At 40.7% G+C, this 14,343-nt stretch overlaps 1 protein-coding gene across 5 annotated transcripts; it reads left to right on the top strand.

The window, feature by feature from the left end:
• ISY1 (ISY1 splicing factor homolog) lies at positions 1–13,365 on the top strand. Of its 5 annotated transcripts, none has more exons than XR_012044560.1 (12): positions 1–106; positions 288–310; positions 1,646–1,697; positions 3,430–3,495; positions 4,221–4,263; positions 4,427–4,539; positions 5,259–5,376; positions 6,289–6,411; positions 8,868–8,977; positions 10,098–10,184; positions 11,705–12,185; positions 12,529–13,365. XR_012044560.1 is itself a non-coding variant. In XM_072875781.1 (12 exons), the coding sequence occupies exons 1-11, from the start codon at positions 104–106 to the stop codon at positions 11,810–11,812; spliced, it is 846 nt and encodes a 281-aa protein (XP_072731882.1). In that variant the 5' UTR covers positions 1–103; the 3' UTR covers positions 11,813–11,822; positions 12,057–12,504. The 5 variants fall into 5 exon arrangements, 3 of the variants coding, with proteins under 3 accessions (XP_072731882.1, XP_072731881.1, XP_072731883.1); XR_012044561.1 differs by lacking the exon at positions 12,529–13,365 and having other exon boundaries at positions 11,705–11,910; positions 12,057–12,504; XM_072875781.1 differs by lacking the exon at positions 12,529–13,365 and having other exon boundaries at positions 11,705–11,822; positions 12,057–12,504.
• Positions 13,366–14,343: the final 978 nt, after the last annotated feature.

Below are 14,343 nucleotides of genomic sequence, written 5' to 3'. Positions count from 1 at the left end.
GGTTCCAGTTCCGGGGCGACGGCGCGTCTCCTTCCGGGCTCTCCCTGGCGCGGTCGGCGGCGGTCTCCGGGGCGGCGCGGGGCCGAGGGGGCCGGTTGGCGCCATGGTGAGTGCGGGGCTCGGCCGGTGGGCCCTTGCTCCCCGCTGGTGCTCGTCGCCCGCCCGTGGGTCGCTCCCGCGCCGGGCCGGGTGTCCCCCCCGCCGCGCCGGCCGGGCTGGCGAGGATGAGGAGCGAGGCGGGGGGCCGAGCGCCGTCAGTAACGACGCGTCTGCTTTCTCTCTTTCAGGCTCGAAACGCGGAGAAGGCCATGTAAGTTACGCTGTCCCGCACGTATTTGGCCCGCGTATTTTTGTCTGGCCGTATTTGGTTTCAGAGACGTCTGTGCCCTGGGTGCCGCGGCTCGCACCCACGGAGCCACGCTTGCCCACTGGGACTTGCTGTTCAGCCTGTTCTAAAGCACCGGGAGTTTCGTAATGCGCTTCGTGTCGTGCCGTGCCGGTCTAGAGGCGCGGGGAGCAGGGGGCACAGGAGGCACGGGCACACGGGGTGCCTGGCGGCGTGGGGCCTGCGTGGCTGCGCCGGGTGCTGCGGGGCGAAGCAGCGCAGGAGAGAAACTGCGGCAAGGGCTGGGTGGGAAGTGGAGTGGAACACCTTCTCGGGGCCCTTTATGCTTTTAGGCAGCGCCCGTTTTTGGACAGAGATGCCAGGGTAGATAGGGATCTGTCAGCATTGGTTTAAGCATAATTCTTCTTGCTTGGGAGTGGCTTGGGCTAAACCGGTGTTTTTTAACGTATTTATTTTCGTATTGGCTTTCTGGAGTACTTTCCAAAAATGTTTGCAGACATGTATTTAGAGCTACTAGATCAGAGGCTTTTTTAATATATTTGCCTCATGTTTGTTCTTTTCCCTAAAATACTTTCTGAGCTTGTAATAGTAACTCCGAGGCTGAAGAGACTGCAGCTGTCTAATGCCTTGTGAGGCGCTCTCATACAGCAATCCCGTCCGGTGCATCTTGGGTGCTGCATTGGGTGGTGTGATTTTCATTCTGGAGGTGCCTCTTAACAGCAGATGGAGCCTAGATAATTGGCTTAGACGTGGGGTATAGGTATGCTGTTAAAAGGTGTTAAATGCTCTCAATTGTCTTCTGCTTTTTAAGGTAACTATTAAATGTACAGCAAATAAAACTGTGTGTTAAAAAGCTGTAGTCTGTGTAGTCTCTGCTCAGTTGTGAGAGACTCAAAATATTTTGGTGATGTTAATAAACTTGATTACTAACTGCTGCTTTCCTTACTGAAGCTTTTTTTTCTCTTGAGTTATTAGTTTGCTTTTTGATGTGTCCCCTGCTAAGATATGTCAACTTTATGCTTGTGCTTATAACTTACTGACATCCTTTTGCTGCAATGTCTAACATGCTGGCATATGCTAAACATAAAAACTAATTAGATGCTTACCAGGATTTATATTTATCTAAGAACTTAACCACTGAGGATTTCTAGGGTTGAAGAAGTCGCTAGCTGGAAGAGCTAGTCAATGAATATGTTCGAGCCTTTTGTCATTAAGTCCATAATAAACACCCAGAGCAAAACTTGTTCCTGTTGGAATGTAGATTTGTAAAAGTAAATCTGCTTCCTTTCTTTTCTTTAGGACGGCCTTGGCAAGATTTCGTCAAGCTCAGCTTGAGGAAGGAAAAGTTAAGGTATGAGGTAAAAAACCTGAAGCTTTGTTAGCTCTAGTCAAGAGTGGAATGGAAGCCATGTACAGAGCTGCGTGAGAGCTGTCAGAAAGGTCACGTGCCAGATACAGGTATCCTATAGGAGCGTGACACTAGTCATCTGGAAAGCAGTTGAGGTGGGGACTGTATTTCACAGTGACACAAAACCGAAATGGGAAATAGTTAAGAAAATTCTAAGTAACCTGTTTAAAAAATTATGTAGACGTATGTTTCAGAGGTATGTTGGCTTGGCTGCCGAGAAGAAAGTGAAAATTGAACATCACTTAATTTTTTTATGTAATGTAGGTAGAATATGTAGTAGTTTAAAAGAAAACCCAAACTACAATAATGCTATAAATAGAGGCAGTGTGCTGGGCAGAAAATGAACTGAAGTTACCTCCTCCTGCAATTACTTACACAAATTGATGCACATACACTTATTTTTACTAGCAGTAATCAGAAGGTCTGTTTGGATTTCTTCCCAGAAGAGATAGAGAAATCCTTCTCATAATCTTCTTCATTGGTAATATTCTGACAAAACCATAAGCACAAAACAGAGGGCCTTCAGGATCGTTGTGAACTCGAGGCTTGCGTGAGGCATAACATTGGCATGTTATTAACCCAACACATGATAGCTGTGCATCTATTCATAATTGTCTTCACTGTCATGCAGCTTTTTTTTTTGATTGGTGTAAGCTTGACAAAAAAATGGACTTAGCAACTTCGTAATTTAAAAAACCCCCACCACTATAGTGAAAGAAATAGCACCCCTAAACCCACACAGAACCTTAGAGACTGATTCTCAACTATCTCTGGATATTCCTATACATTTTTCACTGAGTCATAACTCAAATTGCAAGAATATTTATGTGGGGATCAGAGTGTTCTCAATAATGTTTTTTGGACAGGTTTATGATTTTTAATTTTGGGTAACTGACAAAGGAATTCTGGAAACTATCTGAGATGTCCTACGTTTGCACCTTAAGAAATGATGTTTTACACGCAAGTGTGAGCAATATGAAACACTAAAGTGGAAACTAAGAGTTTGGGGAAACTGTAGTGGAAAAGATTCCATGAACAACAGCCAGAGAATAAGATTGAATAGAGTTTCTGGTATATTATGTGAAGGAAGGTTTTTTAAATATATAAAAGGTAGAGCTGTGGAAGTACTGTAGGGAAAGGGACAAAATAACTGCGCACAGAGTCCTAGAGGTAAGATGAAGTATTAGTTTGTGTAAGCAAGTCAACAGAATGTGAAGAAGGTTGGGAAGAAGGTGTTTTGGATAAACTGTAGTTGGGAGAGTATACAACAAAATCAAGTTGGAAAAAAATTACAGTATTTAGGTAGTAGCTATTGAGAAAGTAAGGCCTAAACTTAATAGCTACTTGGAAAACAATGGCTTTTTTTTAGATGCTGTATATTGAAAATGATGTTGTAATTCATCTGTCCTAACTAGAACATTATTTGTATTGGAGAGGATTGTGAGGTGTTTTGAATAAAGTGGATTTAAGTAGATTGTTATATTCTGTGATAGTTTAATTTGGCAAGGCAGTAAGTCGTCATTGTTTTCCACTTAATAAAAATCGGTGGGAGCAGAAGGCACCCACCCTTAGTAGCATAGTTTGGGATTAATCAAGCAGTAAAGTTTGCATGAAATGCTGTAAATATATTGGTGCTAGGTTAAAACTTCATGGTTTGTGGCTTTCTGTCAAACAGGAACGAAGACCTTTCCTTGCATCAGAGTGTAATGAATTACCTAAAGCTGAGAAATGGAGGCGACAGGTAATGTCAAGCTATAGATTTTTTCCAATTCTACAGTAGGTAGAACTTCAGCACTTCCTATTTAGACAGCCTGCTTACAATTTTTTTTCAGGCTTCTTCAGTATGCTGACAGTTAAATCACAGAATAATTTAGATTGGAAGACCATATAGTTCACCACGGTGTTCAAAGTAGGTCCTACCACATCAAGTTGCTCAGGGCCATGTCCAACTGAGTTTTGAATACCTTCAGGGATTTGGATTCCACAGCTTTTGGGGGCCCCTGTTCCAGTGTTTGATTACCTTCTTAATGATTTTTTTTCCCCCCCCTTGAATTTAATCCAAATTTCCCCCGTTCCAACTTGTCCTATTGTCATGCATCTCAAACAGTCGGGCTCTGTCTCCTCTGTACCTTCCACTAGGTAGTTGAAGACAGCAATAGGTTATTCCCTTTTCGCCTTCTCTTAAGGTGGATCAAACCCAGTGCTTTCTCAGCCTTTCTCTGTATTTCATGTGCTCCTGCCCTCATCACATGTACAGCTGTAAAAACGTTCCCTTGGTTTTTAAGCTTCTGAGGGACTATATTTGTGTCTGAATAAAATCTATGTTGATATTTGAAATTGACAGGCTCAGGTCCATTTTCTAGATCAAAAAGCCAGCTTAGAAGTTGGATCTTTCTAGGGTTGTTTTTAGCCTTTTCTAGCTTTTTTTTTTTTGAGAAATTCACTTCTGTGTTCTTATTTAACTAGATCATTGGGGAGATTTCCAAGAAAGTGGCACAGATTCAAAATGGTAAGATTTTTCTAATTACGTTTTTTTTTAATCTCCAGTCCTAAGCAGTTACAGTAAAAATCGCATTTCATGTGAACTCTACTGTTTCCATTGCATAAATTCTGAAATTAGTCTGGTGCTCCTAGTAAGTTGCCTAATTTATTGCCTTTTTCCCCTCTAACAGCTGGATTAGGCGAATTCAGAATTCGGGACCTCAACGATGAAATAAACAAACTTCTGAGGGAGAAAGGACACTGGGAATTCAGAATAAAGGAGCTAGGAGGTCCTGATTATGCTGTAAGTGTAGATTATTTTGTCCTACATGGTTGTTCTGCTTACAAGTACAGTGACAAATGAGAAAAATCTGTGCAACATTTAGTTAAGCACGTATTACTTGGCCAACGTTTATTAGAGAGGAACTTAATTCAGCCCCTGGAAATGTTAGGTTGTGTTAGAAGTATTTGCTTCCATGATGAGCAAATCAGACTTTTCATTCAGAACACCGGTTCAAGGGGTCTTGCCTTCCTGTTACGAGTTTGCAGCAATGGTCTGATTTCACCCATCAGTAGGTGTTGTTTTGCTATATTGTACTCTATCAGTCTGTAGAAAGGTTTTCACTTGACTCACCTACTGACTGCTGAAAATAAAATAATGACACTAGCTCTCACTTGCCAAAACATCAAAAGTATGCTTGTTGCCAGATTTAGTAGTGCTCGTTTATCTGATACCTGAATATACTAGTACAGAGAATAAGACAGGTTTAGATATTTTGGGAAGGTTAATCTGGTATGGGCACTCTATGGTTTGCGCGGTCATTTTAAATGTGTGATTTGTAGTAAAAGTAGAGAACCTGTATAAAAATGAGCTATGAGGGTGTTTTACTTGTGGGGTAGCTTGAGCTGATATGGCATATCTCCTTTCTCAATCCTTTAATCTATTAAGATGCCCAGGAAAATGGGAAATAAAAGATGCAAGAGGAATAAAATTTTAAACCATGAACTCTGTTTATTTTCCAGCGGATTGGACCAAAAATGTTAGATCATGAAGGGAAAGAAGTTCCAGGAAACAGAGGGTACAAATATTTTGGAGCTGCAAAGGATTTACCAGGAGTTAGAGAACTTTTTGAAAAGGAACGTAAGTAAATAGCAACTCCTCCCTGACATGAATCTACATAGTAGCGTATCTTGAGTAAAATGTCTGCTGTAGTGTGTGGCGAATGCTAGTAACAGCATATTCTGGCCTATGTCTTAGATCAGCTAAATGAAACGCTGAACACAAGTAATTATTCAAATGCTGTTTCTTTGGGCAAAGGACCCCTTTGGCTGTTTGCAAGTAAAGAAACGTAGAAAAGAGTAAAGTCTGTTTTCTGCTGGGAGTTCCAAATGGTAAGGACTGATGTTCTATAGAAACTTTCCAGCATAACAGGTTAACTATTGATAAGTTCTAAATAGCACTCTGAGTTTGGAATTTAAAAAAAAAAAAAAAAGGAAGTTGGCTTGAACACTATTTTGGAAGCAGGAATCAGCTTTCGTAATAGGAAAAACTAGATGTAAGCGGATAACACTTTATATATTGATTTGTCATAGAATAAGTGGGAATTACTTGGACCTGAGTGAGGTGAGGCCTGCTGAAGTGAGGCAGGCCTACTGAATCAGCTCTTTCTTTCTTGCCGTCTGCAAAGAAAAGTTATGGGAAGTACTACATGATCTGGGGGAGCTTGGGACAGATTTTTAGTTCCTTTCATATAGTAGTCTTGCTCAGTACTGGGACTCCAGTACAGGGGGAAAAACAATCCCATGCATGGCAGTGTAGAACTGCCACAGAGTGGGAACTGTGCAGTATGAAGCATCAGGTCGTGCAGTCAAACTGTTTCGTGCAGGCCAGAGTAAAATACCAGTACTCCTGATACTAACAGCAGTTCAGATCATGCATTGGTTATTAGCTTAAGCGAGGTAGCTGTAGTTGCTGTGAGGTTGATAGGAACTGGGAATGCACAGCAAGCTGTGAAGATTGACCTGGATGAATGACAGTTGTGTGTTCTTTCAGCCCTCCCACCACCTCGGAAAACTCGAGCTGAGCTTATGAAAGCCATTGATGCAGAATACTATGGCTACAGGGATGAAGATGATGGTATTCTAGAGCCACTGGAACAAGAACATGAAAGGAAAGGTATGTGAGATTCAAAACCCGCATAAAGCAGTCCAGGAAGGGGTGATGATGGACTCTAAAGTTAAGATACCTTTTTTTTTTTTCCCTGTGAGTGTTCTCTTGTGCTTAGCTGTCAGATTTCATCTGTCATGTAGGTATCCAAATCACTATTGTGTAAGGCATTTCAGGGGTGAGGGAATGTGCTTTAGAGTTCACTTTCATCTTTATTACTGTTAATGATTTAATATTGTCAGCAAGTGATTTGCTATTGAAGCAAAATCTCCCTTTTTCCCCCCACCTTTTTCATCTTAAGAATGTAAGAGTAGGTTGCAGCAGGGAGATCTATGGAACTCAAGTGGTTATCTCCCTCCTTTGTGAAAACTGACCATACTGACCATCTGTTTCCTGTCTCACCTAATTATTTATCCATACACATAGCTGTTTAGTTTTTGTGGAGATTAGAGGGGACCTTCTGGAAACCCTCAAGTCTAGATGGCCTATGTTAATTTATCCACGTCATCTATCTTGGAACTTCAACACATTTGTGAATCTTTTTTCCTTTGAAACCCATACTTTCTCAGTAGATGATATTTATCCGTGTGTCTGCTCACTTAGTTCTCTAGTTTTGTTTCTACTGACTTGTCTGGTAAAGACAATAGGATTATGAGTCTAATTCCTGAAACCCTCTTTAAAATTCAGCACTGTGTGCCATCTTCTGGTATTTGTGTAGCTTTAAGCAAAAGGCCACCCACCACCTTTAAGAGCTTAGCTGTTTTCTAAATAGTTCTTTCAGTGCTTCTGGTGAACCTTGAGTCCGGGCGATTTGTTGCTGTTTGCATTGTGTGTTTGTTTTATAATCTCTTCTTCTGAAGCTTCAACTGCAGGCAGATCCTCAGTGCTCTGTAGGAAATGTCCTGGTATAGGAACCTTTGGCAGGCTTTTCCACAGAACACAGCAGATAAAACAATCAGTTTTTGCTTGAATGGTGCTTCTTTTTGTCTACAATTCTCTCTGGAATGAGAGAGAACTTTAAACAAAACTGCAGGAAGTGACTTGTTAAATGATTACAAGTTGCTGAGCTTGTAACTGTTATCAGTACTTAGGATCTCTTGGTGTGGTCACCCACTTCTTACATTTATCCCTTCTCCATGTGTGAGATCTTCATGGTATTGTGTGTTAGAGATCATGCCTTGTCGGTTCGGTTATAGGCCAGGGAGGAAGAGGGGAATAAAGGAAATATTTCACTTATCTGTGCCCTGCAGCATAGCTTAGAGCCTTAAACCAAGCTGGCTGGCAGACAATTGATAGCGTAAGAAAGGAAGTTGTGTGGTGCAGCACTCCCAGAAAGGCATCCTACTCTGCGTTCATCTCGCACACCTTGCTAATTGCAGACAGGAGAGGTAGCTCATCTGGATTCATATGGTCATTTAAGCAAATTATCATCTTTGGTGTCACTTGAAATAACAAGGCTAGAGATGCTAACAGAACCAGTAAGTATACTATTAACGTACAATTAATGTACTATTAATGCACAATAGCTAAGATTCTCTTAGTGTCACTTGTCTAGGCTCTTGTAGTTTTTACCTTGTTATCAGACGAGTTAAATTGTTGTGAAGCAAAGTATTGAAAAAACTTTGTTTGGGATACCTTTTGTGTTATGAAACCACATAAAAATGCAGCTGTGTGCCACTAGTTAGTTAGATTTTGCTTTCTCAGGGAGAGTATTTCAATGTTTAATCTTTGAGAGCTAGGGGGAATGACTGCTGGCTTCCATACTTGTAGGCATTTCATACTGCCTAGTTGCATTAATCTTGCAGCTCCCTAGGATTTTTGTACATACTGGTGATGTCACTGATTAAGCTTCTTAAAACTTGTTTTAGCACTCTTACTAGCACTCTGCTATGTAGTAGAGATACAGCAGCCTAACAGCTCCTAGCTAGCAGCGAGTTACAGAATTGGAATCGTGCGACAAAATAAGAGAAATAGACTGTGAGATGGAAAGAAAGAGACTTATGTGGGTGGTCACTCTAAGGAGCGTAATCATGTTTAATTACATGGTGATCAACATTCTTATAGCTGTTGACATGCTACAGGGCTGTAAGAGCCACTTAGGCTGGTCATGTGACCCCCCGTTACTCAGTTCAAAAGTAGGTTGATATTTATCCGTGACATTTAGAGTCTAAAATGTACCCAAATTAAGGCGTTAGCAAGTACCACACTTTCACAATGCTAGCATTGGGTTTTGCTCAGACTAGGTTGATATATTTTATTAGATACTACATCAAGGTTCTACAGTAGGTGTGTGTTACCAATGTAGAGGATTTAAGCAAGAAGTTTAAGTCTGTTGGAAAAGCTTTGGAAATAGGAGGCAAATCAAGGGAGCTGTAACTTCAGTTGTCACGGAACTGGGGCTACAGCTGGACCATGCTGCTCTAACTTGCTCTCAGATACACTTGCCATTTTCCTTTGCTAACCAGTTATAGCAGAAGCAGTGGAGAAATGGAAAATGGAGAGAGAAGCACGACTTGCAAGAGGGGAGGAGGAGGAGGAGGAGGAAGTAAATATCTATGCTGTCAACGATGATGAGGTATGTGATGGCTAAGGTGATGTAACATTTAATGTGTCTTCTATGCTGCCTTCTTGGAAGTAGAGTTATTGTGCTGAGAATCTGTCTTCTGCTGCGTTCTGCCCTTCTCTCTGCCTAACTTACTATACAATTGTCCCCGTTGTGTAAAAATCAGTAGTAGATGAGTATGCTTGGTCCAAGTTTAGAGAGGGATGAAAGCTGGCAGCTAGGGAAGACTTTTCACTCGAGTGAGAAACAACTAACAGCTGAGACCTTGTTGTGATTTAACTGTCACTGCCTGGAATGCTGGTACTTGTAAGGTAGCGTGTTGTTAGCTGAACACTGATCGGTCTTGCTTCTAAGAACAGTCTACATCAGTTACAGCACAAGTAGTTTTGTGTACAGTATAACTTCATACTGTCAATGCATAGCAAAACCAAGGGTTGCCAGGGTCTTGTTTATAGATGAATATAGCTGATGCTATAGTCACTGCTGTGACACAGTTCTTGCCTCTTTCTTCTCCCTGCTCCCAATAGCAGTAAAGGAAGCGAGGGACGTTGCCGCCGCTCTCCAAGATCTGTAAAAGGGGTACTGGAAACTAGTTCTTATTTTGCCATACCTAAGTGGGTTTATTACAAGAATAAAAAGGAGATAGTCCATAAGGTAAAACTGGCGGTTCCATCAGTACCCTGTTTTATTTGTATAATCTCATGATTCATAAGCCCAGCTCTCAGGTGTGAGAACAAAGCAGTACAGAGCTATACAGGGAAGTGGTACATATATTTTTAAAGTACTTGCTTTCTTCTTGGTTAGTTGGCTCCTCTTTTGTTTATAGCTTTGCTATGGAAGCCAGAGAGATATGGAAGAGGAGGGAATACAGCTTTACGTGCATGCCCATGCCACAGCAGAGGAAAAGCCATATGAAGAATGAAAGCAGTAATTCTGAAAATGTCAAGGAGCAGGATTTGAATGTGATGCTTGTCATATTCCTTTGTTGTTTGGTCCTGTTCACTGACTTCTTGTGTTTGTAGCATTGATCATGCTCTATCTGGTTCCTTCTGGCAAAGCAAGTAAAAGTGGTTTCGATGACCCCTTCAGAAAGTAAACTCAATGTGGCTTTATTTTTATTTTTTTTTTTTAGTCTGATGAGGAAGGTGGCAAGGAAAAAGAAGGTGAAGAAGGCCAGCAGAAATTTATTGCACATGTTCCAGTGCCATCTCAACAGGAGGTAAGACATAAGAAAACTAAGTTGCAGAGATGCACTCTGGCTATTGCAAGATGGAGATCTTAACTTGTGTCAGGTCATCAGTAAAAATGTCCTCGATTTGTTATTTCTGTGACTTGACTGCAGTTGTTTAATCCTCTTGCAAATGCTGTGGAACTGGACAGAATTGTGGTACCATTGCTGTAACCCTTTTCATCTGAGAATTTCCAAAACCTTCATAAATATTACATAAATTGGAAAGCGTTATGGTGGTATGGTCAAGATAACCCTGATTGCCTTCTGTATCTTTACTGTGCTTTTCTGCTGACGGTCTAACGTTTTTTTTAATTCAATGGGATGGTTTCTGAATTGCAGGGTTTGCTCTCATAAGTTTTCTAAAATTATTCTGGTGGCATGACCTTGAATTGACTATTTTATTTTGAAACTGCTCTAGGGCATATATTACCTTAACAGTGACAGGTTGTTTGAAATATAACTCAGGCAAGAAGGTTCTGGAGTTATGGATCTTTTGGTAGGTCTTGTGGATCTTGGTAGATCTTTATGGATCTTGTGGCCTTTACGTCACACAGATAGCATGTGGCGGTTTGTCCCCTGCTGTCATCTTGTCAGATGACAATGCTGTATTCTGCTGTGAAGTCATGATCCTGCACATTCAACAAAATATACATGTAATGGCTTATCAAAACTGTAGGGGAGAAATAATGATTAAAAACATTGTGCTCTGGCCGATGGTATTCTCTTGATGAAGAGAGCATAACTGAGAGTCAAAACTGGCTTTCTAATACATAACCACTGATTTGCATAGCAGTTTTTTCTAATTAGACAGTAGTCAGTGTAATCTTTTCTCTTCTAGTGGCAAATCACTCCATACTTTATGCCTATGGGATTATGCCTTCTAGATTCTAAATTACAAAAAGCTAAGGTTCAGAACACTTATTTTAAAGAGATGCTGTGTGCCAGTGTGCAATTTGGACAAATATAAAATTATTACTGAGGTTAAAACATAAGTCTTGCCAGGTTGCTATTAGTAGATCTTTAAAGTACACACTTGTTAAAGAATCATGTATTGCTGGCACTTCTAGACAAAATTTAGGTAAGAGGTTCATAGCCATTGCTAATGTAAAAGGCGCACTTGCTAAACTGTTATTTCAGGGGTGTGGACTAGGGTGGCATAACTCCCACTTGTTCTCCGTTTGTTAAAGCTGTATCCGAGACTATTGTTTGAAACAAAATTCCAGTGATTGTACTGAGAGTAAAATAAAATTGCAGCTAATGTCCTAATTAAAAAGGGTAGGAGCATAGGTCTGGAATGGAGGCATCTGTTTTACTGCTGCTTTTGAATTCCGTGAGCTTCAGTTGAGTATTAAAAAGATGCTCCTGACTCATCTTAATTCAACTACTTTTGCACTAGTACATGCCTCTTTCACAGTCCTGTGTTTTTCTTCCTCCTGTCTTAATAGCTAAGCATGCTAGGTTTTGGCATCTCAATTAAGCTGAATGTCATCCTATTTTTATATTTGCAGATTGAGGAAGCTCTTGTACGGAGAAAGAAGATGGAGCTTCTTCAGAAGTATGCCAGTGAAACCCTCATGGCACAGAGTGAAGAAGCAAAAACACTTTTAGGATTGTAACAGTGCACCAGTATGTGTTGGGTTTTATATAATCCATCTTAAAGCAACAGGTTTAATCTGGTAGCAATCACCCTTAGCTCCGAAAGTCCCTTTGGATGGTAAGAGTAAACTGATGAAGTTACAGTGTATTCTGTAGAAGGAAAACCATCATTTTGGTTTATCCACTGAGATGACTTGCACTTCAGTGCTGAAAAAGATCAGACCTAGGTTAACTTGTCTCTACATCTTCACCAACTGTCTTCAGTCCTTTCACTTTGTAAAAGGGTCTGTGCAGTGGTGCCTTTTACAGATAGAACCGCAAACCCAGTGACTCCTTAAATCCTGAAGGAAAACTGACTGATGTTACTGCCGTTCTGTCTGCTGTATCCTGACTGTAAGTGTGCACATCTTTTCTCATGTTGATTTTTGCTGGCCTGAGTCCAGAACTAACTTACTCTATTATGCCTGGTTGGTTTACCAGAATAGCCTAAAATCTGTTTAGAGATACCTTGATGGCAGATCTTATGAGCGACTTAGAAGTTGATTTGGTTCTTTATACAACACATGCAACATGTCTAAAAACCGTTATCCTTTTTGTGGTTTGTAACAGTGCCTGGGTGAATTGCTTAAATGCTGGATATTTCAGCAACTATTGTAAATACTTCCAACTTTGCAATACCTTGTTTAAATATTTTTAGTAAAACTTATTTACAACCTGATGTCTTGTTTCATTCTAGCTCAAAGGATTGTGTTGTTTCCCTAATCGTAGCCGAAGAACGGGATCATAAACAGCCATCCATGTAGGGATTTGAAGCTCTGCATCCCCTACTGCTCTTGGCTTGTGTATCCTGTGACAAGAGGCAGATTACAGCAGAGCCTGTTTAGAATCTTACGGGTGACTAACATTGTTATACAGGTCTGAATGAATGAAACTTTAAATTGGACATCTGCAGCCATGGAATAGAAGTGCTATCTAAGGAATATAGTATTTAACAACCAAGTGACCATGTCTGGGACTGTTTAGAGTTTGTAGATGCTCTTAGTATTCAGCTCTGTCTATTGTAAATAATCCACTCTAGAACAATCAAAGCTCTAAATTATAGAGGAAAGCTTTGTCTTACTTGAAGTAAATGATTAAACAAAAAAAGCCTTGAAAAAGTGGGAAGCATAGCTGTGAAATTCAAATCTTAAAAAAAAAAAAAATCAAAACCTCAAGTAAGCAGATAGCAAGCAGACAACTAACATTACAAACACATTATTCTCTCTTCCTGTTAGCAGCATAGCTTTCTCTGCTTTGTAATAAAGCAGCAAATGAGTATGTTTATGACTCGTAATAATTTGTGTTCTCTGAGTTAGAAGCACCTATCCAAAGCTGGTTTTAGGTTTTGCTGCTGCCCCTTGAGTGTTTTCTGTTCTTGGGTTTAGAGAAGGTGATGTGCTTTTATCCACATGCTGTTTGTATTGCTGTAAAAGACAATGCTGTTTCCCAGAGTTCCTTCCCTGAAACCCCTGGCCACCAAGAATTAAAAAACAGGCTCCTTTCATGTTGGATGTGCTAACAGGTTCATGGTCTTGCAGTACTGCTTCAGACTGGTGTACTTCACCTGTGGAAAAAGATTAGTATGTGAAGGATAAAGGCTTTGTTGCCTGGCACTAAGCCACTAACTGAGTTCCTGGAGCTTAATAAATTGGCAGGCAGTCTATTAAGTCCTTTTCAGGCTTCAGCAGTGTTGGTCACCAAACCATAGTATGACTGGGGCAGGGGAGAATGTGACACCAACAAAAAAACTAGCGCAGCCAAAGGGGCTTGCCAAAAAGGCATTTAGAGTTCAAGCTCTGTTGTGAACAGCCCTTTGCCAACCACGCTTCTGCTAGACTGTACATTTTTTCTTTTTTATTTCCTTTTTTTTTTGTTGTTGTTCAGTACAACAACTGTTTTTCTTCTAGGGGAACAGGGCTTGGAAGAAAAATGCCAGTCTTGCTATAGACTTGCTAAGCTATATGCTGGAGATAACCAAACTAGATTTAGGGGGGGGGAAAAACCCAACTAGTTTTTATGGCCTGATACAGTCTGGGAGTTTGATAGTACCAATGGTTGATTCCTTCTGTCACTATATGAATCTATAACATAGAAGACAGAAAACAGAAGGGTAATGACAGGTCAGGGACAGAGTGATAATGACAGAAGGCATTAAAAAAAAAGGCGGAAAGAATGAAAGAAAATGGAGACGGGATAGTAATTGCATTCATGTTCAAAGGAGTAGCTACCAGCCCTGAGCAAGACCAATATAATGAGGTAAATGGAGAAACCTTTAAGGCAGTGCTGATCTCTGCTGACCAACACAGAGGTGGAATAAATGTACAAAAATGCAATACGGAACTGTGCCATGCAAACTGTGGCTGCTGCTTGAACCTGCTGTACTAGTAATATTCACTCTGTAGCTCTGAGTGCTAAGCATTTTTAAGCTGAATGTTCTTTTTGGCTGCATCCGAGCCAACAAATTGCAGAGTAATTGTTTGCCAGCAGTGGCCTACAGCAAAATGCCCGTGTT

Source organism: Ciconia boyciana, chromosome 11, assembly GCF_034638445.1.
Source record: "Ciconia boyciana chromosome 11, ASM3463844v1, whole genome shotgun sequence".
NCBI lineage: Eukaryota > Metazoa > Chordata > Aves > Ciconiiformes > Ciconiidae > Ciconia > Ciconia boyciana.
The sequence above is the reverse complement of the archived record's forward strand: the minus strand, read 5'-3'. Positions and strand labels throughout refer to the sequence as shown.